This window comes from Lemur catta, chromosome 6, assembly GCF_020740605.2.
Source record: "Lemur catta isolate mLemCat1 chromosome 6, mLemCat1.pri, whole genome shotgun sequence".
Lineage (NCBI taxonomy): Eukaryota > Metazoa > Chordata > Mammalia > Primates > Lemuridae > Lemur > Lemur catta.
The window spans coordinates 9395978-9422479 of NC_059133.1; the positions used below are offsets into that span (position 1 = coordinate 9395978).

The 26502-nt window shown below is 55.7% G+C and overlaps 2 protein-coding genes and 1 non-coding gene across 6 annotated transcripts; 2 read left to right on the forward strand and 1 right to left on the reverse strand.

Annotated features, from left to right (window-relative positions):
• Nucleotides 1-1370: 1370 nt before the first annotated feature.
• Nucleotides 1371-5820, forward strand: SLC16A8 (solute carrier family 16 member 8). 2 transcript variants are annotated; one of them, XM_045552890.1, is made up of 4 exons: nucleotides 1371-1587; nucleotides 2279-2422; nucleotides 2647-3492; nucleotides 5261-5820. In XM_045552890.1, the coding sequence occupies exons 1-4, from the start codon at nucleotides 1374-1376 to the stop codon at nucleotides 5572-5574; spliced, it is 1518 nt and encodes a 505-aa protein (XP_045408846.1). In that variant the 5' UTR covers nucleotides 1371-1373; the 3' UTR covers nucleotides 5575-5820. The 2 variants fall into 2 exon arrangements, with proteins under 2 accessions (XP_045408846.1, XP_045408847.1); XM_045552891.1 differs by lacking the exons at nucleotides 1371-1587; nucleotides 2647-3492 and having other exon boundaries at nucleotides 2368-2422; nucleotides 5261-5574.
• An 885-nt stretch (nucleotides 5821-6705) lies between these two features.
• On the reverse strand, nucleotides 6706-23090 carry PICK1 (protein interacting with PRKCA 1). Of its 3 annotated transcripts, none has more exons than XM_045552895.1 (13): nucleotides 22835-23090; nucleotides 22422-22519; nucleotides 21251-21362; nucleotides 16870-16998; nucleotides 14802-14868; nucleotides 13443-13532; nucleotides 11171-11224; nucleotides 10582-10644; nucleotides 9954-10087; nucleotides 9480-9572; nucleotides 8733-8783; nucleotides 7968-8112; nucleotides 6706-7476 (listed from the first exon to the last, which is right to left on the reverse strand). In XM_045552895.1, the coding sequence occupies exons 2-13, from the start codon at nucleotides 22460-22462 to the stop codon at nucleotides 7202-7204; spliced, it is 1254 nt and encodes a 417-aa protein (XP_045408851.1). In that variant the 5' UTR covers nucleotides 22463-22519; nucleotides 22835-23090; the 3' UTR covers nucleotides 6706-7201. The 3 variants fall into 3 exon arrangements, with proteins under 3 accessions (XP_045408851.1, XP_045408849.1, XP_045408850.1); XM_045552893.1 differs by having other exon boundaries at nucleotides 22684-22896; XM_045552894.1 differs by having other exon boundaries at nucleotides 22782-22889.
• Nucleotides 23091-25346: 2256 nt separating this feature from the next.
• LOC123640824 lies at nucleotides 25347-25453 on the forward strand. Its single transcript, XR_006736068.1, has one exon. It is a non-coding gene; the product is annotated as a U6 spliceosomal RNA (small nuclear RNA).
• Nucleotides 25454-26502: the final 1049 nt, after the last annotated feature.

Genomic DNA, 26502 nt, shown 5'->3' on the forward strand with positions numbered 1-26502 from the left:
AGCCTCTTATCTGGGTGGGGTGGGGGAGGGGAAACACTCTAAGCCCCAGGCCCCAGAGGGGGAGCATCAGGCGGGAGTCGGGCAGGTGGCTGATCCAGAGGCTGGTGGGAAGCTGGAGACGGAGCCCCCATCAGGGTAAGCTTCCCGGGGGGCTGCCCTGGCGGCCCCTCCCTGCAAGCCTGGGGAGACGTGAGGCCGGGAACCCAGACCCACGAGGCAGGTTCAGGTCAGTGGGGGGGTGAAGGCTGCCGGGGGCAGCATGCTCTCGTCTGCATCCTCAAGTGGCTGCAGCTGTGAGGAGAGGCCAACAGGCAGGAAAAGCCAGAATCTGGTCCCAGTAGGGGAGGGGCAGAGCCCCAGACACCACTGGGGAGGGGGGTCTCGGTAGTGCACAGTGCCAGGAGGGAGACCCCAGGAGCTCAGGGCCGTGGGAGGGAAGGAGGCTGTGTCCGGAGCCCTGGGTTCCTGCCCCAGCTCTGGGCTGGTCCATGCTGGCTCTGAGGTACACGGGGCTGCTGAGAGAACCCCCGGGGGGAGCTCCGGGAGTGAGACTTTGGAGCCGTTCTCTGTGTATGGAGGGGTTGGGGGGCTGCTAGGGGGTTGGCGGGCCGAAGTTCTCTCTCCCAGTACCCCCTAAGGTCCCCACCTGTCTAGCAGGAGCCAGAGCCCCAGCCTCTCCCCACAAGATTCCCAGTTGGCCTGGGGGTGCCCAATCACCCATCTTACAGGTGAGGAAACTGAGGCTCAGCCAGGCGAGGGGACCTGCCCAAGTTATGGAGCAAATCCATGGCTGAGCTGGGATGACCTGGAACTCAGCTCCCCTGCTAATGTTCTGTCGAAAGTGGTTCCCCCACCTTAATGTTCTGATGACGACAGTTGTTCCCAATCATTGAGAAAAATTAGGAACATATTGCAAAGCCAAAGAGGAAAACCCCCCTCACACAGGCCCTTTTGCAGCTGGCATCCGTCCCCCTGGGGTTTGCTCCATTTGTCCCAAGACCCTCACGCATGCAGGGGGACATTGGCGTCCTGAGGCACACCTCCCAGCACAATCTGGCCGCCAGCTCTCCACCTGCCTGCACCCTTTCCGCCACCGCTAGGTCCTGACAGGTGAGAAATGCCCTCCAGAGGGAGCCTTCAGGAAGTCAAGTCTCAGGTGGGACCCACCATTATCCTTCCCTCATCTTTCACCGCACAGGGAGACTTTGGGTGAGGTCCCCGCCTCAGTTTCCCCTTCTGGCTCCATGACCTGAGCTGGGCTCCCGTGGGTAGTCCATGCCTCAGTTTCCCCACGCGGGTCTCCATCCCCCTCCTCTGGGTTACAGACCCAGAGGCTCTCTCTTGTCACCCACCCCCTCCCGCAGAGAGTGGCGATGGGCGCTGGCGGCCCTCGACGGGGCGTGGGCCCCCCAGACGGCGGCTGGGGCTGGGCGGTGCTGGGCGCCTGCTTCGTGGTCACCGGCTTCGCCTACGGCTTCCCCAAGGCCGTGAGCGTCTTCTTCCGCGCGCTCATGCGCGACTTCGGCGCCGGCTACAGCGACACGGCCTGGGTGTCCTCCATCATGCTGGCCATGCTCTACGGCACGGGTCAGCGCCCCCGCCCGGCCCTCGAGATCCCGAACTAGTCGACACCCGACCCCCTGAGCATGCCCCAGGCCATCAGCGGGCACGGAAACCCCTCCTTCCGGTGGAAACCCTGGCACCAGAAAGAGGGGAGGAGAGGGCAGGAAGGGGACCTCGGCCAGACGCGGAGCTCAGCGCAGGTGGCTGTCATGCAAGGGTGGCCAGTGCGCAGGGCCCCACCAGTCCCGCCAACAGATCCACACCCGCCTATTTTACAGGTGGGGACAGTGAGATCTAAAGAAGCAACCCCCCTCCCGGCAGGCAGCCCTAACCGCCTGTGGGGGTGGAGGACGAGCTGGATCTCACCCTGGGAGCAGTGGGGGGAGGGCCTGGGGAGGAACGATGCGGGGAGTCCAGGCCGTGCGGGGGAGGGGGGAGTGGAAGCCTCCTGCTTGGGGTCCAGGTTCTCAGGAGTGGGCATGGGGGATGGTGCTCTAGGCTAGGAAACGTCCCTCCTCCTCGACAAGGCGCTGTCTCCTTGATCTGTCCCACCCGAGCTGTGTGATCTTGCCCAGACACTGCCCTCTCTGGTCCCTGAGCCGGGAATGACATTACCCCTCGGAGACCGTCTTCTAGGGCTGGGAGGTGCAAAATCTGGGGCATGTCCACTGGAGAGATTGGCCCAAACCGGGTGGTGACCCTGCCCTGCCCACAGGCCCCGTGTCCAGCATCCTCGTGACCCGCTTTGGCTGCCGCCCCGTGATGCTGGCGGGTGGGCTGCTGGCTTCGGCCGGCATGGTCCTAGCTTCCTTCGCTACGCGCCTCCTGGAGGTATACCTGACGGCTGGGGTGCTCACAGGTGAGGGCGCCCATTGCTCTCCCCCGCGGCGGTGGGGGCGGTGTTCGGGAGTCCTGGCCGCAAGACCTGTTCTCAGTTTCCCCACGAGGGGCCGTCCTCAAACTCCCTGGCTCGGTTCCCGGTCTGCCCGCCCCGCCGGGCGCGGCCCCTCCCTCCTGCCCGGGGCTGGGAGGGTCGTCCCGGAGCCCCGCGCCGCGCCGCCTCCAGCGCCGCCTCGCCCGCAGGCCTGGGCCTGGCCCTCAACTTCCAGCCGTCGCTCATCATGCTGGGGCTGTACTTCGAGCGGCGGCGGCCTCTGGCCAACGGGCTGGCGGCGGCGGGCAGCCCCGTGTTCCTGTCGGTGCTGTCGCCTCTCGGCCAGCAGCTGCTCGAGCACTTCGGCTGGCGCGGCGGCTTCCTGCTGCTCGGCGGGCTCCTGCTGCACTGCTGCGCGTGCGGAGCCGTCATGCGACCGCCGCCCGGGCCGGGGCCACCGCCGCGCGGGGCCGGCGCCCGGGACCTGGCGGGGGACTCCGCGGGAGAGGCGGACGCGGAGGCGGAGGGCGAGGGGCTGCGCGTGCGCGAGGCGCCCCCTGGCGGCCGCACCCGCCGGCGGCTGCTGGACGTGGCCGTGTGTGCCGACCGCGCCTTCGTGGTGTACGCGGTCACCAAGTTCCTGATGGCGCTCGGGCTCTTCGTGCCCGCCATCCTGCTGGTGAACTACGCCAAGGACGCGGGCGTGCCTGACGCCGACGCCGCCTTCCTGTTATCCATCGTGGGCTTCGTAGACATCGTGGCGCGACCAGCGTGCGGCGCCCTGGCGGGCCTGGCGCGCCTGCGACCGCGGGTGCCCTATCTCTTCAGCCTGGCCCTGCTGGCCAACGGGCTCACGGACCTGAGCAGTGCGCGCGCGCGCTCCTACGGCGCCCTCGTCGCCTTCTGCATCGCCTTCGGCCTCTCCTACGGCATGGTGGGCGCGCTGCAGTTCGAGGTGCTCATGGCGACCGTGGGTGCGCCCCGCTTCCCCAGCGCGCTGGGCCTGGTGCTGCTCGTGGAGGCCGTGGCCGTGCTCATCGGACCGCCCTCCGCCGGTGCGCTTCGCAGGAGGAGGGGTGGCGAGCCCTAGTGCCCCTTACTCTAAGGGAAGCCCCCTTCCTGTCCCAGATGGAACTTCCAGGGATGGGGGGAAGGGACTCATCGACAGACAGCCTGGTGGGTGGGCTCCCCTCCATGGCCAATTAGCCTCTCCCCCAAGCTGGGACCACCAGCTCTGGGTGGGCTCAGAGAAGCAAGGGAAGGTGCCAGGAAGAAACCAGCCAACACTGACAGCTGGCCCAGTCAGCCATCTCACGCAATTGGCACAAAGGCCTTGGGAAGTGCAGGTGCTTATCCTCATTTTACAGATGAGGAAACTGAGGCACAAAGGTTTAGCACAGTGGCAGTACCTGAATTAGAGCCTGGGTGTGGCTGATGCTAAATGCTCACACCTTTGAAACATGGTATCTGAATGCTTTAGTGTCCCCAGCCCCTAGGGGTCACTAGGATAGGGACACTGTCTTTGGGGAACCAGACCTGGGGGCAGGAGCAGAGTCACCACCACAGTCACCCTTAGGAAACGGCCATCATGAGGGTGGTCAGGGAGTGCTCCTTGGCAGAGCCCCACAGGTGAGGGCACAGCATGAACAGCCCTGGGGGTTGCTTGGGGCCGGTGTCCTTAGGCAAATGAGGCCGGAAGTAAGGTTGGAATGGTGGGGGTGGTGGGCATCAGGCTCTTCCCGGGGTTGCTGGGTTACCCTGAAACAGCAGGGAGCCTGCCTTTGAGCAGGAGAGGGCTGTGGTCAGGCCGTGGGATGGGGGGATGGCGGGGAGGCCACCTTTGCCAGGCGGGGGCGGCACCTGGGGTGGGGTAAGCTGCCCATCCTTCCTCCAGGGGTGGGCCAGCCGAGTGCCCTCATCAAGCGTCACCTCACCTGACCCAGTGAGAATGGCAAAGCCCCTGTGGCAGTGTGTGGATGGCCCTCAAAGCCACCACCAGAAGCCACAAAACCAACCCACCCAGAAGTCCAGGGGCCCGTCTTCCATTTCTGGTGTGACCCTGGGTGATCTAATGGGCAGAGAAGGCACCTGGGGTGAGAATGCCCCAAAGGGAGGGTGGAACCCATGGAGGAACCACATTTGGGGGGAAAACATTTCCAACTAAAAATTTCCCTGAGGATGAAAGTAGTATGTGCATATGATAGAAACCTCCGAAAATACAGAGAAGGGAATAGGAGGTGCTGACCCCAAGCCCTGCCTCCCAGCCCGTGCTGATGCTAATTCCGGGGTGCTCGTGGGCCCCTGGAAGGGGCAGGAGGCCAGGGGTGTGGGTGAAGGTGGGCGGGAGGACTGAGCCAGACCCTGAGGCCCTGGGGGTTTACATGGCAAGGGCAAGAATTGGTGGCCCCAGGAGGGCAGAGCTAAGGCCAATGTCCCTCCCCACTCCCACATCAGATCCCCTCTGCCAAGCTAGTCGCAGCACACTGTGGGGCTTCAATCAGGGGGTGGAGGGGGTGCCTAACCAGAAGCCCCACGTCACTTAGGAAGTTGAGGTCCAGGGAGGGCAAGTGACATTTTTAAGGTTTCACGTGGCAGAACCAGTGTGAGGTTTTGCATCTGTAGAGCATGAATAAAGACCGTGTGTGTGTGTGTGTGTGTGTGTGTGTGTGTGTGTGTGGTGTGGTGTGGTGTGTGTGTGTGTGTGTGTGTGTGTGTGTGTGTGTGTGTGTCCCGTGAGCCCCACAGGGCAGTGCCACCCTTTATCTGGGGGTGTAGGGAGGCGGAGGAGCCCAGCAGGCCCTTACCCCCCACCCCTCCCAACAGGCCGCCTAGTGGACGCTCTGAAGAACTACGAGATCATCTTCTACCTGGCTGGCTCTGAGGTGGCCCTGGCTGGGATCTTCATGGCTGTTGCCACCAACTGTTGCCTGCGCCGCTCTAAGGACACCCTGTCAGGCCCAGGCACCGAGGGTGAGGCCAGTGACACCGAGGAAGCCGAGGCCCAAGGGGACCCTGAGCCCCTGCCCGCCCCCAAGGAACCTGGCAGCCTGGAGGCCCTGGAGGTGCTGAGCCCCAGGGTCGGGTCCCCAGAACCAGAGGTGGAGGCAGAGCCAAGGCCGGCCCCCGAGTCTGTGTAGCTCCAGTGCACTGGGGTGGCCCTGTGACTTGGGAATGTGAATTCCTGTCTCAGAGGGCCTGGCACACTGGGAGGCTGGTCTGAGGTGGTCACTCCTGGGAACCACGTCTGGGCTCCAGTGGGTTCCCCAGGTGTCGAGGAGCTGCCCTCCTCACCTGCCTGGCGGCCCTGCCAGGCCCCGGCCGGGTCAGCGAGGCTGCCGTGGATCTGCAGGAGACTAGACTTGATAAAGCTGCGCTCAAAGACAGAAGCTTCTGTTCCTGCACCTCCGCCCGGGCCGCGGCTGCCACCTGAATTAGGGTGGGCTGGGAGGGAGTTAGAAGTTTCTCCCCAGGGCCCCCTTGAGTTGGGCGGCATTGGGTGCGGAAGTGTCACACACATGCAGGGTGGGGGCAGCGTCCCCAGTCTAGAGACAGGCTGGGAGGGCACAGCGCTTGGCTTCAGCCCCGTTTGCTCTCTGCATCTTCCCGCGGAGGGGAGGCAGGGTTGTAGCAAGTAGGGCTCCAGGCTGGGAGGTGCTCAGTGGCAGGGGGCCTGCCTGTGACAAAGAGCACAGGTCCCCAGGCAGGGTGGGGTTGAAACCTGGCCTGGTGTCGCTTCCATCTCCTTTGCACACTGGAGGCTGAGTACTGGACTCCACCCCGTGGCGTGCCGGGGAGTGTGTGGGGGCCAGGTGCTCAGTGACAGCACTGGCCCTGCTGCCTTCAGTGAGGCATCTGCGTCCCCTCACCTTCCTAAGAGAGCCCCTCTCCCTCTAGAGGATAAACTCAGGTGTCCTGGTGCACCTGGAGTTAACACTTCCCTTACCACTGTCACCCCCGCAGTCAAAGATGAGGGAGGCTACAAACGCCCCAGGAAGCAGGAGGCCTGGGAGGCAGGTGGCAAAGGCCAGCCTTCGGGACCTGGCAGGGTGGAGTTCAGATCCCACTGTGTCCCCATATGTGGTGTGGCCTTAAGCAAGATATTTCTCTGAGCCCCGTGTCCCCAGCTGTAGTGCGGACAACAGTGCTGATCTCGCAGGGCAGCGGTGAGGAATAAATGACGTACAGAAAGGGAACTGTCAGTAGATACCACCCCGACCTCGTGACCAGGCAGGCAGGCGCGGGGGTGAGGCCGCTGCGCAGACTGCTCAGTTGGGTTTGTGTTTATTTGATACAGGCCCAGTGCCCAGCCCTCTGCCGGAGAAGTGGCTGGGCTGGGGAACAGAATAAATAAAGGCCGCCAAGGTGTGAGTGTGGGCTGGGCGGGCCAGTCTGGGACAAGGCGAGGGTGGCGCCAACCTCAGCTGTCCACCCTGGCAGCTCCGGGGGCGGGGCCGTGAAAGTGCCCACAAGGAACAAGTCCTGGACTTTCTGCCACCTCCAACCCCTCTTCCTGTCTGCCCTCTCTCCCCTTCCTAAGGCAGGTCCACAGACCAGGCTTTCCCTCTGGCTGGGGTGGGGGTGGGTCCCTTTCCTGGGCAGGAGCCCAGCTTAGCTGTGCGAGGACAGAGGAGCAGGGAGGCAGGGGCCCCAAGCCAGCAGGCCTTTATGCGCCACCCTGTTGCTGTTGTGCGGCGGCCCCGCCCCCACTCCCATGCGCAGCCTCCCGCTCACCCTACCCCCCAGAGCCACACCCCATGGGGGCACTCAGGAGTCACACCAGCTTCCACCCTTGTCCAAGGGCCCAGCAGCCCCTCGTGCATCCCTGGACGGCTCTCCAGCTGCTGTGTCCTCCTCGTCTTCCTCTTCCTCGTCCTCCCCGTCCATGTACTCGTCCTGACTAGGGCCGTAGGCCAGGGTGGTGTGCGCCAGGTCCACCTCGATGGGGAAGACGTCAGCATCCCGCAGCACCGCGTAGCAGTCATTGTAGTACTTGGACATGGTGGACACGAAGCGCTGCAGCTGGAACACGATGTCCTGGACTGGAGCGGGAGGGCAGGGGACAGGCACCAATGGGCTGTGGCTGCCTGCCTTGCGGAGGAGACCCTCTGAGCCCACCTGGCCCACCTTCTCCCCACTGGGCTTCCCACTTGGCACCTCACTGACCCCTCATGCCCTGGGAAGGGCAGAGGCAAGGACTGTCCACTCCGGGAGAACCCGGGCCTCCTGGCTCCCAGTTCAGGGAATGGAGGAGGCCGTAGGGCGCGTGGGTAGGGACCACACCCCATGGAGCCCAGAGCACAGGGCCAGCCCCATCCAGGCCGGGCCATGGGGAGGTGGGTGGGCTCCTGCTAGGCTTTACATCCTGCGTCTGACCTGGCCCTGGGACCTCAGGTGGGTTCTCTACCTCTCTGGGTCTCAGTTTCCCCATCTCTGAAACAGGAAAAGATGGTATCCCCCCATACCGAGGGCCACATAAGAACTAAGGTAGTTCGTGGCCCTCAGGTCCCCGACGCCCACCCTCGGCGCTCACCGTGCTTCTGATCCAGCAGCTCCATCTTCTCCAGCACGTCCTTGCGCATCTGCGAGAAGCGGGCGCGGGCCTCCTGGCGGCAGCGCAGGATCAGGCGGTACTCATAGTTGCCTGTGCTCACTCGGTACAGGGGCTCCCCTAGGGCCTGGGGCAGGGGGAGCCCATTAGGGACCCTGGGCGGAACAGGGGGGCCTGCTCAGGGACAGACAGGGGCAGGGGCAGGAAGGCTGTGGCGCTAACCCCCTCCCCCTGCTCACAGCCCTGCGCTGCACTGCATTTTCTAAAGCCACCTTGCTGCTTTGATTTCCAAGATGCCAGCAATCGTTAGCAGCACTTAGTAATAATAGTTTTGGAGCTTGGAAAAAAACAACAAAAATCCCAAACCTTTGCCACATTACATAAATGGACATTGGCCACAAGACGGATCCTGCCAGCAAAAATATTAAAAATTTAAAAAATAAAAAATGCCTCTTAGAAGTAAAGAAAGTCAGCTTTTCCCTGTAAGAGCCTTACTAACTGCAGGGGGCCGCGGCCAGGAGCGGGCACGGAGGGGGGGCGGTGAGCCCACGCAAGCCACTAGCACCCGAGGCCCAGAGGGACTGGGGTGGGGGTGAGTAGCCCCAAATCTCCAGGAACGAGAGTCTGACTAAACCCCCAGGTCTCTCCCAGTTGGCCTGACCCACCTGCTGTCCCTGGCAGACCCAGGACATTCGGGGGCTCTGCGAGGCAGGGGTGGGAAGGTGTGTGCCCCCCCTCGACACTCACGATGCAGCTGTACTCCTCGTCGTCCATCTCTTTCACCTTCAGGCAGTACGACTGGGGGACAGGTGAAGCTGTCAGCATGGCCAGTCCACTCCAGTGTCCCTAGCTCCCCCCATGTGGTTCCTCCAGGCCACCCCAGGAAGCTGGGCGCACCCAGAGCAGGGCAGCCAGGCCAGGCCTCCTGGTCCCGCAGCCCCCGAGCTGGGATAAGCTGGGGCACATTGGGAGAGGCTGGCACACGTGCTCAGGGAGGCCCAGGGGTTACCAAATTCAAGTCCCAAGAGATGCTCCGAGAAAAAAGGGATCCATGGTCAAAGAAGTTTAGGAAGACCCTTGAACACTCGGACTGCACATGGCTCTCTCAAAGGCTCTGAGAAGGCCTGCAGCAAAGGAACCCTGACTTGCTTAATGGGGTTTTTCTCAAATCCTCTGACCATAGAATTATTATTTAAATGTAAATTTTGTTAACACACACTGACACCCACTTTACAACCACTGACCTAGTCTAACCAATTGTTAAAGGTGACAAAAAATCCCAAGGGGTCAGAGTGATGGAAGGAGAGCTTGCCCATTCCAAGTGCAGTCAGGGAAGGGCCCAGGCTGCACCTCCGCAGGCCCCCGGTCCCACATCCTTCATCACACATGACAGACGTTCTGGCCCAGTCCTGCCTGCCACGGTGTGGGTGACAGGAGGGGGGCACATCTCGAGCGGGCTCTCCCCAGAGGGCCTGACGCCTGGGGACTACTCACCAGGTACTCGAACTTCACGTCCAGGTACTTCTTGATGGTGAGGCGAGTGTCCGGGATGGCTTTGTTGAGGTACGTGTTCAGATCCGTCAGCATCTGACGGGGAGGGTGGGTGGATGTCACGGGCAGCAGTGCCAGGGTGACAAAGAATGGCACTGATGCATCACCCCTTCTAGTGGACTCGGACTGTCAGAGTCGGAGGGTGCTCCCCGTGGCCTTGTCCATTCCAAGGAGAAGAAGACTAAGGCCAGGCCAAGAGCAAGCTGTCGCTCAGTGGCAGAGCCAGGGCCAGGAACCAGCCTAGAGGTCAATGCTGAGGCCCAAGGAGGCACAGCGACTTACCCACGGTCAGCTGTGTAGGTGACCAAGCCAGAGCCTCCACCCAGGCGTTCTGACTCCAATAGGACCCTTTCTGCAGGCCACGTGTCCCCTCTCTACCCTCACGCGCTAGACACACACGTGCTCCACAGGACCTACCGGCTTGATGGTTTTCAGGAGCCGAATGCCGAACTTCTCAATGCTGCGGTGGGCGTCGGCAAACTTCACGAAAGCCTCGCTGGCCGCTGGCTGGGGCTCCCGCACCCCAATCACGGAGAACACGTCCCCAAAGGCTGCATGACAAGTTTGCCTTGGAGGCTGCCCCTACTTGACCCCCTAATGGAGAAGCCAGGGATTTGTTGGGGAGACGCAGGGCAGGGGGCCTGGCAGGCTGGAGGCCAAGGTCTGCACAGGGGAGCACCGAAGGAACCGTGTGACCCTTCCCTCTGTCCCGCCCAGCTACAGGAGTTGTAGGAAACATGACCGTGTATTAGGAAGGGTCTCATGCACCGTCAGTGGCAGTGCAAGGAGGCAGGACAGGCCCGGACACCCCATTATTGTGGCCTCAAAGGCCAGCTGACCTAGATGCTCCCACTGGCCCACCATGGCTACACCCCAGCATCTAGGACCACGCCCAGCACAAGGCCGGCCCAAGGCCAGATGCCATGGGTCTGACCCCCTCTGCATGGGTGTGAGAAGGCGCCCAGGGAGGAACGGGTTATCAGACAGGGGGTACTGAGCCCAGAGAGGCACAGGGTCACACAGCAGGTATGGGGGATGCCATTACCCCGGTGGGTCTGCGACAGCTCATAAAAGGCCCGTAGGAGGCTCTTGGTGTGTTCCATCATCCCTGTGGGAGAGACCCAAGTGATGGGGGATGGGGACACATGGCAGGGACCACACTGGCCCAGGGAACAGCCACCAACCCACTGGGTCCTGGTCCGCTGACTTTTCCCACAGCCCCACTGGGGCCCAGGGGTGAAGGTGAGGGGCCCCATCGGATAGGAGCCGGGAGTCAAGACCCTGCAGCACACAGGGGGCAAGGCCTCCGTGGGTGCCACCAGGGCAAGCACGGATCCTGGGGCTCTCACTATGTCTCCACATGCTATTATTAGAATTTTTATGGGTACGATTTTTCTTAAGTTTAAAGATCTCAATCGGCTTTATTTGTGATTCTAGAATTGGGCAACACTTCATTCCATAAAATAGAATAAGTGTTCCTAGTATGAATTATTTTTAAATTCAGAAAAAACCATGTCTTCTTAAGAATTCTTAAGGGCCATGATGCTAGAATTCCCAGGCCAGTGTCCCCACTGCCACTCTGCTGACAGCAGGGCTGCCCAGGCAGAGCCAGTGCTGGGACTAGGCCACCCCACCTTTGTACAGCTCGGCGGTCCGCTCCAGCTCCTCCAGCCTCTTCACCAGCCCATCTGTGGGGATCCAGAGAGAGAGGGAGGGAGTCAGGGGTCTCAGTGAGCCGTGGAGGAGGAAGAGGGAGCCGAGGGAGGCTTAGGGAGAGGCAGCCCCAGAGAACCAGGATCAGGACAGGGATGGAAGGGGTTTGGCATCTCAGGTCGGCTGGCTTCAGAGGCGTTTGTAAATGGTTGGGCCCTCCCCACGGCCAAACCTGCGGGTGGCTCCCCACGGCCAGCGGAAGGCCTTTGCCCAGCAGTCGAGGGTCCCGCACCTCTAACCTCACCTCCCCACAGCCACGGAGGAAGGCAGCGGAGGCCAGCAGGAGAGGGCGGGTCAGCCCAACTTTACCGCAGACCAGAGGCGGCCGCTACTCAGGAGAAGCACATGGACAGCTCAGCAAGAAGAACACGATTTGGGGAGGGAAGAAGTTCCAGAAGGTTCTGAAGAAGGGTTCACACTGGGGGAAGGCCTTGGTGATCATACTCATTGGCTGAACTGGCATTTATTAAGTGCCTACTGTGTACTAGCCACAGCGTTAGGCCCAAGGCATGACTATGGCGAGTGAGATCCAAGTCCTGCCCTCTAGGCTCGAAGTCTAGCAGAGGACAGACCAGTGGCCGGGCCATGACCAGCAGTGTGACAGTAAGGGCTTCAGGGGTGAGGTAGGGCTGCTGCTAACGGGAGGAGACTGATCACCAGAGATGGCTCAGGCATTCCAGATGGGGGCGGGGCAGGGCGCGATGGGGACAGGCTAAGGGCCAGGGCGGTGATGAGCTGACGCTGAGCTCTCCCCCCCAGGCTGCTGCCGACTCTGTACAGAACGCCACCCCGTGAAGGTGTGGTACATACACACCTCCCCACTAGGGACAACTGGAGAGCAAGGGCCCCCCAGATCAGGGCCTGGGCTTTAACAGCACCAGCAGCAGCGACTTACTGAGTTACTGCGCTGGCGCCAGACCTGCTGGAGGCTCCCTGGACACATCTTAGTCCTTCAATCTGAGCCTTTGAGGCAGGGACTACTCTCCCCATTTTACAGAGAAAACAAAGGGACAGAGAGGTAAAGCCACTTGCCCAAGTCACACCGCAGGGACTGTCCAAGCCGGGGTGCTCCCTGCCCTAGTCTCCTGGCTGACTTGGGCAGGGGATTTTGAGCAGGACAAGAGGCCAGCAGCAGAGGCTGGGCCTGCGCCTTTCTCTGGGCAGGGAAGGTGGCTGCGGTGGGCTATGGGGCAAGGGAGCACCTCGGAGGCCTCTGGAGGCTCTGGCCACCCGGTGGCCTCCAGGCCCTGCCTCTCTGGCACCTCAGCACCCAGCCAGCCTCCAGGAAAGGAGCCACGTAAGCGTCGTGCTGTTGTTTTTAGCTGGGTCATGGGACATCATGACAGCTTCAATTTTAGAAACCCTATTTAAGGCTGGGGAAATTGCAAGGTTTAGGGGGAAAAACACAACAACCAGTTCTAATTTCATCTCAACGACTGGTAACTACAGTAACAAGGATTTATAGGCACCAAGAGGCTGAAAATAGCAGCCACCACTTTTGTGCACCATTTGGAACAGGCTCAGACTCCACCCCCACGTCCCTAGCCAATAGCACCCAGCGTGCCCAGCTGAGCCTACAATTTCTATAGGTATTTATATCCACCCCCCACGCACACTGCGGAGCTGCTGCTATTTATAAACTCAGGCGGGCGACGGGAGCAGGACTGAGTGTTTTATTGGCCACCCCAGGGAGAGAACGCATGCTGGGCTGTGCGCGCATGTGTGACAGTGTGTGTAAGTGTGCGTTTATGTGCCCCCCCAACCCGCGCCTGGGCAGCCACCTCCAGAACCCTGGGCAGGCCCCGCGGAGACAAGGGCAGCAGCGCCACCTCCTGGAGAGAGGCGAGCGAGGTGGGCAGTGAAGGCTGGCATGGGCACAACCCGGGCAGGCGGCTGAGGCCCGGCTCTGAGAGGGAGCTAGAAGGAGGCACCCCCCCACTCTGAGTCTGCTTCCTCATCTGTGACCTGGGGGACACTGACTGTAAGGACGGCCCAGCGGACAGCTGTGGGCACTCTCTGGGAGCTAGAGAGGACTTCAGGGACGCACAGAGATGGTGACTTGGCCCCACAGGCAGAGGCCAGGGCCAAGCCAGTGGGACGCACACCTGCGTGGTGGGCAGCCGTGGTGCCCCTCCCCCTCAAGCGTGGGCTCGAGTCCCCAGGGCCAGAGGTGGGTGGGACGAGGGGACTCACCGTTGCACAGGATGGCCCGGCTCAGGCCCAGGGCATCTGCGGTCCCTGAACTCATGTTCTCCACCAGCCGGTGTTTGACCTTCTTCAACACTGGGGCCGGGTGAGAAAGGAGAGTTTGTAGCGGCCCCCAGGCCACCCGTGCCCGAGCCTCATCAGGACACACAGGCAGCGCCAGCAGGGGGCAGAAGGGGCAGAACTGGGGTTTGGTGCTGGGGGTGGCTCTGAAGCGGGGGTGTCCCAGTGGAGAGGAGGCTGGCCCTGCCCCATTCACCCCTACTCCACAGAGGTGTTGGGAGCCCGAAAAGAGACCGAAATGCCTGAGCAAGAGCCTGGTGCACGACACCGGCTAGTGGTAGCGCCGAGGGCCCGGCGCTGCCCAGGCTCGACACAGGCTGCCAGGCGTCCAGGGAGAGCCCCCCCCGCCCACCACATCAGGACCCGGGGTGTCCTGCAGGAGCAGGGAGGGGGAGGGTTGGTGCCTGGGCTGGTTATGTCAAAGTGATGGACACCATCAATGACCACGGGCCTCAGAGCCCAGTCTCAGTGAGTGCACACGACCAGCTTAGTCCTTGGAAAGGGACCTGGGTTGGAACCAAAGGGTTTTAGGGAAAGAACCCCCAGGACAGAGTCAGTCTGCCTTTAGGCTCTTTCCTTAGAAACCCCAAGGTGGCGGCTCTGGCCCAGGATGTAGGAAAAGGGTCGCTGGACTCCAGAGCTGAGAGATGTGTGTGCTCACCAGGGGCCCACAGAGCCCTCTCTGGGGCTCAGGCTCTGATCTGTAGTGTGAGGCTGGTCCAGAGGACTCGAAGCTACTGTCCAGCTCTTGAGTCTTAAAGTTTCCATAGAACCAAGGCCCAGCCGCTCTAGCGGGAGGCAAGCTGCCCCAGGGCATGCCGTGCGCAGAAGGGCTGGCCTCTGACCTCTGCCCAGTGCCTGGGGCCAGTTCAGACCTCGAGTCTTCCTAGGGGGCGATGGCAGAGAGGCCAGTGGGGAGGGGGCGTGCAGGGGGCACGAGGCACCAGGCCAGGGCTGGGCTGCCCTCCCTGACTCAAGGGTGAGGACCTGGGCCACAGTAAGCAGAGGGGCTGGCCCACGAAGGACAACCCTAGGGCAGTAAGATCCCAGAGGAGGTGGCCAAGGGAGTGGAGTTGGAGGTGAAACACAGGCAGTGAGAAGCCAGGGACAGGGTCCGGGAACAGCCATAGGGGAGCACCCAGGTCCTTCCAGGCCTTTCAGATCTACTTGGTCAGAAAATGTCAGCCCACAGCCACGTAACTATCGATGCTATTGTCATAAGGGGAGGACAAGGGCTGGGGGGCTTGTGGAACCCCACGACACTACTGCTGTGGCCCAGCTTACCAATGTCCAGGGACATCCCCTGCTTGGGGTCCGCCTGCAGCTTGTTGTAGTGGATGGTCACCTCCCCCTGGAAGAGCAGCACAGGCAGACTTGTGAGTCTCCTGGACCCCAAGCCCCTTCCCCCGGTGAGGCCCGTCCACCCTGGGATCTGCGGGTCATGAGAACCCCAAGCCCGATGAAGGGGCTGGGCTGAGGTCTGTGACGTGGCCCTTTGGTGTGACCCTACAGGGCTCAAGTCCAGCGGGGGAGGCTGGTGCGAATCAGAGAGTCACACAAAGTGCATTCCAGCAACTGCTCAGGGACAGGGCTTCTGGCAGAGGTGTGTGCTTCTCCCGAGAAGACTTCCCTGACCACGTGAGGCCACTGGGGTCACTCTCGTCCTCGCAAACCAAAGGCCCCTGAACTTAGGACTGAGTCTATCCAAATATAAAACAGGATTTAAAAATTGAGTCCTGAAGGGAAACCAAAATGAGCCATCGCAGTGAGAGTCAGGGGTGAACCGCTCCCCCAGAATGCAACACGGAGTGTGCTGGGGGTGGGGGGCAGACAGCAGCTGTCGGCCAAGGACAGGGCACCGCAGTGGGAGTCAGGCCCAGGCTCTGGGTCGGCTGTGCGACCACAGCAGATCGCTTTCTCCCTCGGGACACTGGCAGCTGGGACACTAATCCCTGCCCAGCACCCAAACATGGGAGCTGGGGAATTCCCACGTGAGCGTCAAGGCTGCGCTCCTGTCCTCACGGGCAACCTGAGGGGCCGGCGTGAGACAAACCTCGGAGGACGAGGGAGGACAAGGGCGGAGCAGGATCCAGAGAGTAGAGAAGGGGCGGGGAGGGGAGGGGATGTGGGAGAGGGGGGCACACACAACCCAACTCTGCCAGAGTGGAGCATCCTGCGACTATTTTCCAGGATCAGCTCCTCTGCCTGACAGGTCGTGCCCGGGACAGATACCCTAACCACGTGGAGTGGTGTTTGAGGTCTCAACAAACCCTGTCGCTTCCCTTTATACAACACAGCTGAGACCCAGACCCAGCCCCAGCCCCTGGTTTGTCCTACAGCTAGAGGGAGCTCTGGCGGGACAACTTACAGGATTGGGACTTTCCTCCCTGCAGGAAGGAATGAGAGGGGCAGGGGGAGGGGGTGACTCAGGAGCAGGCCAGGAAGATACAGGGGAGAGGGTGGAGAAGCAGCTGGAACAGGTCCCCATGACACAGGGGATGAAGTCAGGGCTGGGGAGGAGGCGGAGCAGTGTGGATGGCTGGGGTGAGGGAGCTGAGACACTTGGCCACAGTCCACAGCTGGGACCCTTGCCGCTGAGACTTAAATCATCCCATGGCTTCGTGCCTCCTTCACATTAGTTCTTTCACTGCATCACTTTCCCAAGAGTTAACAGCTGCCACATCTCTAGGAAATGACAAGAAGGCTGCACACTTGCTTCCAGGGTGCCAGGACACTGCCTGCCATCCAGAGAGGGTCCCTGTGGGGAGAGGCCCTGGCCTGGAGCAGCGGGGTCGGGGGAGAGCAGGGAGCAGGCAGTGTGTGATGGGTCTACAGGACAGAAGATCAGCTGGCCTGGGAGAGGGGCCCCTGAGCATCTGTGGGCCTAGGAGGACCCAGTACACTGCAAGTTCCCATAGGGGTGGGGAAGGGGCGCTCCTCGCTCCCTCGCAGCCCTCCCAGGCCAGCAGGGCCGGCTGACAAGACTGGTGTCTACTGACCCCGGTAGGTTCACCCTGGGCCTTTAGCTTCAGCTCCAGCCCACACAGGGGACACAGCCGGACCTGTTCCGGCTTGCCCAGAGGCACAGTTCTGAGTCTGTCACCTCCCCTGGGAGCTCACAGGGACCTTGCAGTCTTGTTGCCCATTCTCTCACCAAGGCTCAGCACAAGTCCTAGAGCACAATTAGTATCTACTGAATGAACAATGGATAAACCAAGGGAGGCTGCAGCGTGACCCTGACCCTGATGTGCCAAGGAGGGGAACAGTGAGGGCCAATCCCCACTTCCAGGCTGTGGGGGCCTCTGGCACCTGAGAAGTGGGTGTGGCCGCCCTGGGCCCCCGCAGCCCTTACCTTCACCTCCTGAATCATCTTTGCCACCTCCACCTTAGTCTTCCCTTTGATCGACCTGCCATTGACACCAGTGATCTCATCGCCAGCCGCCACTGTGCCGTCCAAGGCAGCCGGGGTGTTGTCAAACACCTGTGGATGTGTGAGGACGGTTGGGGGAAGGAAACAGAGGACTGAGGTGAAACCTGGGGGAGACAGTCATCCCTCTACCCAACCAATGCCTGGCTCTCTCTTCATCTCTACCCGCTGGCCTCTTAAGTGGTACCAGTGAAGGGCAAGGGACAGCGGTGATGACCCCACATTCTTGGGGGTGGGGGAGGAAGACACAATAGCTAGTAAACCCGATCTGATCAGGCTTTTCTTTTCTCATGTCAAATCCACCAAACCTCACACACCCACATAAGCATCTGGTCCACCAAAGTCAATTCTTTAATAGGTTTTCCCAACAATGCTGTTCTGAGCTGACTCAGAGCCCCAAGCACTTCTTGTTAATTCTTGCACCTCACATAGGTCCCCAAAGAGCAGCCCAGGGCTGCCCTGAGCAAGAACCCCACAAGTCTATGAGCCCTTTTTCCCAAGGTGACCCCCCCAACGGGATCCACACTCACCGGCTGGGTGAGGCCGGGTGTGTCTCCCAGACATCAGATGCCCAGGTGATACTTACAACAAGCAGAAAGGAGGCTACATAGGTGCAGACACAGACAGACACAAGAACACAAAACTATATCCAAAAAAGAAACTACTAGGAGAGATACCAAAATTGTCACCAGTGATTCTGATGTTGTCTTCCCTCTACCTTTAGTTTCTAAATTTTCTACAAAAAGTCTGTGGAAAGAATGCTTTATAATGTTTATGTATACACACATATATATATGTATGTCATATATACATAACATCACAAAGAAAAAATAAAATAATTAAGATGAAAATTTCTCTCCTTTACCTTCCAGAATCACCCTAAAAACACAAGAATGGTGGTGAAAGACTTGTACAATGAAAACTACAAAACATTGCTGAAAGAAATTAAAGATGATATAAATAAATGGGAATACATTCCACGTTTATGGATTGGAAGACTTTGATATTGTTAAGATGTCAATACTACCCAAAGCAATCCACAGATTCAATGCAATCCCTATCAAAATCCCACTGACATTTTTTATAGAAATAGAAAAACTCATCCATTCATATGGAATCTCAAGGGACCTCCCAATAGCCAAAACAATCTTGAAAAAGAAGAACAAAGTTAGTGGTCTCATACTTCTTGATTTCAGAACTTCCCACAAAGCTACAGTAATCAACACAGTGTGGTACTGGCACACAGACAGACATATAGGCCAACAGAATAGAACAGCGAGCCCAGAAACAAACCCTCATATGTATGGTCAAATGATTGATTTTTGACAAGCACGCCAAGAACATTCAATAGGGAAAGGAAATTCTTTTCAACAAATGATGCTGGGAAGAAAGGATCTCCACGTGCAAAAGAGTGAGGTTGACCCTTACCTAGCACCATATACAAAAATGAACTCAAAATGGATCAAAGACCTAAACGTGAAAGCTAAAACTATAAAACCCTTAGAAGAAAGCCTGGGCAAAAGTTTCACAACATTGGATTTGGCAGCGATTTCTTGGATATGACACCAAAGGCACAAACAACAAAAGAAAAAATAGGCAAACTGGACTTCATAAAAATTTTTTAAAAATTTGTGCATCAGGGCCAGGCGTGGTGGCTCACACCTGTAATCCTAGCACTTGGGAGGCTGAGGTGGGCAGATCGTTTGAGCTCAGGAGTTCGAGACCAGTCTGAGCAAGAGTGAGACCCCCGTCTCTACTAAAAAACAGAAAGAAATTAGCTGGACAACTAAAAATATATAGAAAAAATTAGCCGAGCATGGTGGCGCATGCCTATAGTCCCAGCTACTCGGGAGGCTGAGGCAGAAGAATTGCTTGAGCCCAGGAGTTTGAGGTTGCTGTGAGCTAGGTTGACACCACGGCACTCTAGCCCAGGCAACAGAGTGAGACTCTGTCTCAAAAAAAAAAAAAAAAATTGTGCATCAAAATACACTATCAATAGAGTAAAAAGACAACCTACAGAATGAGAGAAAATATTTTCAAATCACATATTTGGGGATTAATATCCAGAATATATAAAGAACTCCTAAAACTCAATAACAAAAAACCACACAATTCAATTCAAAAATGGGCAAAGGACTCGGACAGACATTTCTCCAAAGAAGATACACAAACGGCCAATGAGCACATAAAAAGATGCTCAACATCATTAATCATTATGGAAACTCGAATTAAAACCACAATGAGATACCACTTCACACCCATTACAATGACTACTATCAAAAAACCAAGAAAGTAACAACTGTTGGCAGGGACATGGAGAAACTGGAACCCTTGTGCACTGCTGGTGGGAATGTAAAATGGTGCAGTCATTGTGGAAAATGGTATAGTGGTTCCTCAAAAAATAAAAAATAGAATTACCATATGATTCAGCAATTCTACTTTTGGGTATACACCAGAAGAACTGAAAGCAGGGGCTTAAAAAGAAATTTGTATATTTCATAGCAGCATTATTCACAATAGCTAAAAGGTGGAAACAATCCAAGTATCCATCGACAGATGACTGGGTAAGCAAACCATGGTATATTCATACAATGGAATATTACTTGGCCTTAAAAAGGAAGTTCTGACACATGCTACAACACAGATGAAACTTGAAGACATTATGTTAAGTGAAATAAACCAGTCACAAAAGGACAAATACCATATGATTCTACTTATGTTAGGTATTTAGAGTAGTCACATTCGTGGAGTCAGAAAGTAGAATGGGGGTTGCCAGAGGCTGTGGGGAGAGGGAATGGGGAGTTAAGTGTTAATGGGGACAGAGTTTCAATTTTACAAGACTGAAAAGAGATGGATGGTGGTGATGGTTGCACGACATTATGAATGTATTTAATACCATTAAACTGTACATTTAAAAATGGTTAAGATGGTAAATTTTATGTTATGTATATTTTACCACAATAAAAAATTTGAAAAAAAAAAAAAAAAAGACAGAGAAGAGAGAACATAGGAGCAGGGTATCATCAGGGCTGGGGTAAGAAAGGGTAGGGCAGTGGATCACTATTATTTGACAGAGGCCTTTTAATGTTCTTGACTTGTAAGTGGCAAGTTATATGACACTTTGATAAAAACAAAATTGAATTAAAAAATCAATTCTATTATTTTTATAATCACAGTTCAACTAAGCAAACCTGCCCCCCTTGGCCTCTAACAGGTGGGGAGCAGGAGGTGGCAGAGAGGCTGAGCAGGCACATGGCAAGGAGACCGGGCCTGGGGGAGGCCTGCCTAAGGCCTCCTGGTCAGAGGAAGCCAAGTTGCCTGTTAAGGCAGAACCTGAGCAGAGGCAAGACCGGATCCTGGGAATCTCTGTCTTTGAGGACTAGAAGTGACTCCTTTGCACGATCGTCACAGAGACGACAGTTTCCCATCTGCTGCCAATGGCTACTCAGCTCAAAGGTTAGAACAGGTCCTTCCAAGGCTACAGACAGGTCTCCTCACCTGAGGAGCCACACAGTGAAGGAGGCCTCCCAGCAGGCCTGTCCCCACTCCTGAGTAACATGTGACAGACCATCACCGGTACAGCCTCCTCTACACGGGACCATAAAGCTGTTCATTGCCCCTGGCAGAACATCTGGGAAAATGCACAGCTGCCAGAAAAATAACAGCAGCTACTACTCACTGAGTGTTTCTTAGTGCCAGGCAATGTGCTATGTCATTTTATTGAATTTTCACAAGAACCCAAAGACACTTATGCTTATATATTTTAAATCCCCACTTTCCAGGTGATGCAATTGCAGCCCAGAGAGGTTAAACAACTTGCTAGTAAGGAAGGAAGCTTGCATTTGAATTCAGGCCATCATTACTTCACAGTCTTCCCAAGATGCTTTACTTGGGCTATTAGCCAAGGGTGCCAGTTTTGTTGATTCATTAAAGTCATTTTTACTGAATGTCCAATATATGCCAGGCACTGCACTTGGTGCTGACTGCAGTGAGAAAGCAAACTGGGGCCCTGCCCTCATAGTGCAGAGTGTCTGGTAGAGCAGATGGACAGAAAACAAGTAATGAGCTAATGATTACAGATGGTGATAAGTGCCAAGAAGGAAAAGAAGAGGCTGAAATAGCAGAGAAAACAGGGCAGAGCTACACAGTGCAGGAGGTCAGGATGACTTTCTGAGGGAGTCAAACCTTAAGAATGAGAAGCAGCCATGTCTGCAGAGTGGAGAAATGAACCTGCCTTTGCCATGCCTAAGTAGGAAGGTAGCTGCCCCGTTCAGGACCTTGCCCCCGCCTCCAAAGCACCCAATACCTGGACGATATAGAGGCAGGGACAGTACTGGGCCCCTCCTCCAATGCTGATCCCGATCAGGTTCTGAGAATCCTTCTGCAGGGTCACCTTCCCAGGCACAGTAGGGATTCCACTAGAAAGAGAAGCAAATGAGGCTAAATCTCCTAGAGGAAGGATGACTAGAGGGGATGGGCCCTCCAGAGGCTCCACGTGCTGCACAGCCTTTTCTCCTTCTCACTCGGGCAGAACCACAGCTTTCTGGAACATACACAGCTCTTCCAGTCACACAGATGTGAGATCAAATTCCAGCTCTGTCATTTATCAGCTATGGGACCCTCTCTGCATCTCAATTTCCTCATCCATAAAATGGGAATGAGGAGTTCTTATAAGAATGTGCACAGAAGGCACTAACACCAACCCCGGCCATAGGAGGCGTTCCATAAAAACAGGTCCCTCTTCCCTTTAATTCTTTCCACCTCTGAGATTCAAGCCAGGCTCTGCCCTTGTCACCTTCTTAGGCATATGTGGAACACCATGGCCACCTCCTCCAGAAAGTCTTCCCCTGTCAAACTATCCACCTCTCATCTCTCAACTACTCAACTACTCAATTACCTCTCAGTTTTCACTATAAATTAGCACTTATTGATGTTTTATGGTAAATATTCTCCTTTATTCACGTATTCATTCAGAAAACATCTGCTAACAACCTGTTCATTAAGCACCTTACTAAGGTGTGAGGACACAGAAAGGCACTGGACCCAGTCCTTGCTCTGAGGGAGGATATATTCTAATGGGTAGACAGATCTAATCTTTGAAAATCTGTCCTACTAATTATCTATGCTGGGGAGGAAGATATGTTTATGATATTCCTATTCATTCTTCAAAACCTGGCTCAACTGCCATCTCCTCTGTGAAACCTTCCCTGACCAGGCCAGCAGAAGCACTGCTCCACCTGCTCTGCGCTCCCCATCGCATGCTATCAGCGCCCTTATGGCGCGGAACTGTAATTATCTGTTAATCCATCCACAGCCCCCTACAGATGGTGAGCCCTTGGAAGGGCAGGGCCCATTTCTGCTTCAGTACAACACCTGATTCTCCACTGAAAAGCAAGAGTTTGTGGGACTAGAAAGTCCAGGGGAATGAAAGACCTGGGGATCTGTATTCCCAGGACTTGGGGGAACAAAATACTTACAGTTTATCCTCCTCGATGTCATAATCCAAGTCTGCAAACATGGTTCCAAGAGTTGGAGTGGGCTGGCTAACTGCCCAGCTCGGTAGTGGAATGGGGAACTGGGTCCGGGAGAGAAAGGAAAGTAGGGTTTAGGGAACCGAAGTGGCTCGATGCCAACCCCACCCCTCCCCCACCACCCTCGATCCCAGACAGCAGGGCCCTCCCCCTCCCCTCTAGAAGGGGGTAGAGGAGTCTCCAGGGTCCGGGGCTGGGTGATTCTTACTAGGTATAGGGGGGGACTCCAGGCCAGGGCGATAGGCTCAGATCCCAGAGCCCGCCCCACGGGTCTCCAGGCCCTTGGGAGCTGCCTCTGTCGCTCACCGGAAGCGTTGGTCCCACAGCCGGGTCCGGACCAGGCTGGCACCTGAACCCACCTGCCGTTCCACCTGGCGGTGGCCGCGACTATCACATCATTTCCGGTGGAACGCGGAAGTCCCGCCTTCCCCGCGGGTATGTGTCCCAATCCCTGCAGGCAACCCTTTCTTCCCCGGCTCCCGGGACTCTCAGAACCAAGAACGAGAACAAGTATTGGCGGAAGTTGGCCATTAGCACGAAAAGGCGGAAACAGAGGAAAGGTTTGGACAGGCTGACAGCTCTTATCCCCGCCCTTTGCCCTACCGCCGCCGCCATCTTGGGAAGGGCAGTGTTCTTCCCATATTCCTCATCGGCACGCTGGGGACCACGCCAGCCGGGCGGCTGCCATGGAAACGAAAGCATCCTTGGACTGGGGTTACCTCCGGTGAAGCTGAATGGACTGAAAACCCCGACACCTTCCCTTTCTCACCTTCGCCACTTCATCCTGGGAAAAGCTGATGTCTCCTCTACTAGAGTGACAGTGTCGGAGCGGAAGGGCCCTTCGAGATCCCAGCCCAATCCCGGTTTTGCAGACCAGGAAAGTGTTAATGAACTCACAGAGGGGTTCAGTGTTGCTGGCTGCACAGAAACCCAATTACTGAGACAACGAGGATTGTCAAGGAAGAAAGGATTTATTTAAGTGAACCCGCCTGTTGGGAGGGGGAGATATGAACTGCCTCAAATCCACCTCCCCAGCCAACAGTGTCAGGAGATTTTTCTGCAGGTGAAATGAATAATCCAGGAGGGGAGTGAGCATCACTGTGTTTGGTGGAGCGCAGGGCACGCAAGCACAGTAAGGAATCATGCTCGTACACATGTCCCAGGATCAAAAAATGGCGGATAAGTCTCTCCCAGGGCGGAGATTTTAGTATTATAATGAGCTAGGGGTTGATAGTGGTCATTCTTTCAGCCTTGTGCACAGGCTCAGTGGGTCTTTGGGCATGGTTCGTGGTGGGGTATTGCTCATCTTGTGTTCTCTGAACAAACAGGTGATGTGAGCCTTTGTAGTTATCCTGTGGCTGCAGGAGGTTCTGCCATTTCTGGGAAAGAAACTCAAAGGAGAATCCATCAATTCAACAGAAAGTTACAAAGTTCTGGTCAGCAAATCTTACCAAGAGTTCTCTGTCTATTTTCTGCCTATTTTGAGACTGTAGCTGCTAAGCTACCAGGCTGGCTGACATAAAACTCCCTGTTAAGGTCACTTAGAGCTGTCAGCCCCAACCACAATGTGAACACTGAAAATTCATTTGAAATATGAGGTAACTAAAGCACTATTGAGAAAGCATTTTCTTGCTTATGGAGCCTGTTTCAGTTTCCACCCTTTTCTTCATTCCTTCCTCAATCTTGAGGAATCAGGGCATCCATCCATTGGGCCACTTCCTGCTGAGATGGGGCGTAGTTGAAGTATGAGGAATGAAAGTTTTGAGCCTGTTGTTTAAAGTACTTAAGAGTCATTGGTGAATGATTTAATGTCTCTAGTTCCATTACTTGAGCGTTTTTGTTTGTTGTTTTGAAACAACTTTGTAGTCCACATTTAATTAATATTTTTGTAATGAGGTAAATCACAAAAATCAGTAGTGAAAGGGATAGGCTAAATTTCAAGATCCCTGAAAAAAATAGAGCGAGTATCCTAAGGAATCCAGAGAATAGTCTTGAGAACCAATCTCCCATTCCTAGATAATCTCTGTTAACCTGTTGCAACTGTGAAACGTGTTGTCTAATTTTATCAACATGTGTTTCCACTTCTGTAGAGGTATTTATATAAGTGCAACATGAACACAAACACCCTCTTGTTCTGCTAAAATGTAGTTAAGAGCAATGCGATTATCAAGAACCACTTGAGCTAAGAGTCCAAAGATTGTTGTTGAGCAGCTCTTGCTAATGCAGTTTCATTAGCCATCATTTTCAAGGTTATGGATAGGTTGTGAAGCACATGTTGATGAGCTGCCACTCCCCTACTGTCGAGGGCAGTAGGCTATACCCAAAGAAGTAGTCATCTCCATCTGGGATTCCCCTAGTTATCTGTGAAAACAATTTTAGGGAGCTGGTCCAATGAGCAACTTCAGATCTGTTATGGACAGAAAAGGGAGTTGTGAGGAGTCCTGATAAACAAGTGCCCCCCATCGACCAGCTGTTTAAGCAATCATAAGTCCAGGGAGTTCCTTTCCTGCCTCCATGGACGAAAATATATCCAACGGGTGCATAAGGAGTACCTGCTCCTGTTTGAAGGTTTATAGAGCCATTTTGAGATAACATTAGAGTGAAATTTTTAAACCAAGGGTCTGTATAAGGGAGTTGATACTGTCCCTCTGGGAGATAGCAGGCTGCTAGTTTCCCAAAGCCTTGAGGATATACCTTTTGCTGACGCAGTATGGTACAGATAGGGGTCTCATGGTCCTTGTCCAAGGGGTTAAAACATTTCTTAATAATATAATCTAAAGAGGGCAGTGCAATGAAAAGACTATAATAGTCAAGTTTTTACAATCAGCAGTCAGTTTAGAGAGACTGATTGCTCAGTAGAAAGTACACTTAGTGCTCACTTCGGCAGCACATACCCTACAATTGGAACGATACAGAGAAGATTAGCATGGCCCCTGCGCAAGGATGACACGCAAATTCGTGAAGTGTTCCATATTTAAGAAAAAAAAAAAAGAGGCCAGGCGCGGTGGCTCACGCCTATAATCCTAGCACTCTGGGAGGCTGAGGCGGGAGGATCCCTCGAGGTCAGGAGTTTGAGACCAACCTGAGCAAGAGCAAGACCCCCGTTTCTACTAAAAATAGAAAGAAATTATATGGACAGCTAAAAATATATATATAGAAAAAATTAGCCGGGCATGGTGGTGCACGCCTGTAGTCCCAGCTACTTGGGAGGCTAAGGCAGAAGGATCGCTTAAGCCCAAGAATTTGAGGTTGCTGTGAGCTAGGCTGACGCCATGGCACTCACTCTAGCCCAGGCAACAGAGCAAGACTCTGTCTCAAAAAAAGAAAAGAAAAGAAAAGAAAATACACTTACTAGAGTATGGGTCCCTATTGTCACTTTGGACGTAATGTCTGATAAGGGGCTGGGTAAAAAAGAAACACAGGACTTCTGAGTATGGAGTTATTAGTCATACCCTGTAGGTTATCCAAGAGACAGGCTTCTGTAAGTTAAAAGTGCAGGAGGGTACATTAGTGAAATTGTATACAAGGACAAGTATAGGGTCAGAATGGTCTTGCACTGATTGAGGTTTAGGATGACAAACACAGCAGCTAGACAGGTTAGTGGAGGAGGCAGGCGATAGATAGCTTGAGAAATCCTAACTAAAGAATTGTCTCTCCAAGCAAGCAAAAATTCTCAAGGAACAAGTAAGATGCATAGGGTATATAATTTTATGTTACTTATCTCTCTTTTGCAGAAGAGTAATTTTAGGAACTCTAAGGGCTCACAAGCCCACTGCTCCTCCAGTCTCTCAAAAGATGATGAATCCTGGAGGCATGGGGTCTCTGATAGGGCTGCCTCTTTTATTCGAGTGTGATGAATCCATGGCTTAACTCCTTCGAGTTTAACTCATCAGTGAATTGTCAGGAGCGCCTCAAACGGGCCGATCCACTGTGGCTGTGGTTGGTCTTCAGGATGCCAGTTTCTCCAGGTTTTCAGTAACACCTGTCTCCTGCCTTTATGGAATGAAGGGGCATGTCTGTTGGAAAC

What these genes read in the sequence shown, in the direction of transcription:
- SLC16A8 (XM_045552890.1), top strand. Translation starts at nt 1,374, where the DNA reads ATGGGCGCTGGCGGCCCTCGACGGGGCGTGGGCCCCCCAGACGGCGGC. An exon ending in GGCCATGCTCTACGGCACGG is followed by an intron (nt 1,588 to 2,278) that starts GTCAGCGCCCCC and finishes CCCTGCCCACAG; the next exon opens with GCCCCGTGTCCAGCATCCTC. An exon ending in GACGGCTGGGGTGCTCACAG is followed by an intron (nt 2,423 to 2,646) that starts GTGAGGGCGCCC and finishes CCTCGCCCGCAG; the next exon opens with GCCTGGGCCTGGCCCTCAAC.
- PICK1 (XM_045552895.1), bottom strand. Translation starts at nt 22,462, where the DNA reads ATGTTTGCAGACTTGGATTATGACATCGAGGAGGATAAACT. An exon ending in AGATGATTCAGGAGGTGAAG is followed by an intron (nt 14,869 to 16,869) that starts GTAAGGGCTGCG and finishes CTGCTCTTCCAG; the next exon opens with GGGGAGGTGACCATCCACTA. An exon ending in ACGAGGAGTACAGCTGCATC is followed by an intron (nt 8,113 to 8,732) that starts GTGAGTGTCGAG and finishes CCCCTGCCCCAG; the next exon opens with GCCCTAGGGGAGCCCCTGTA.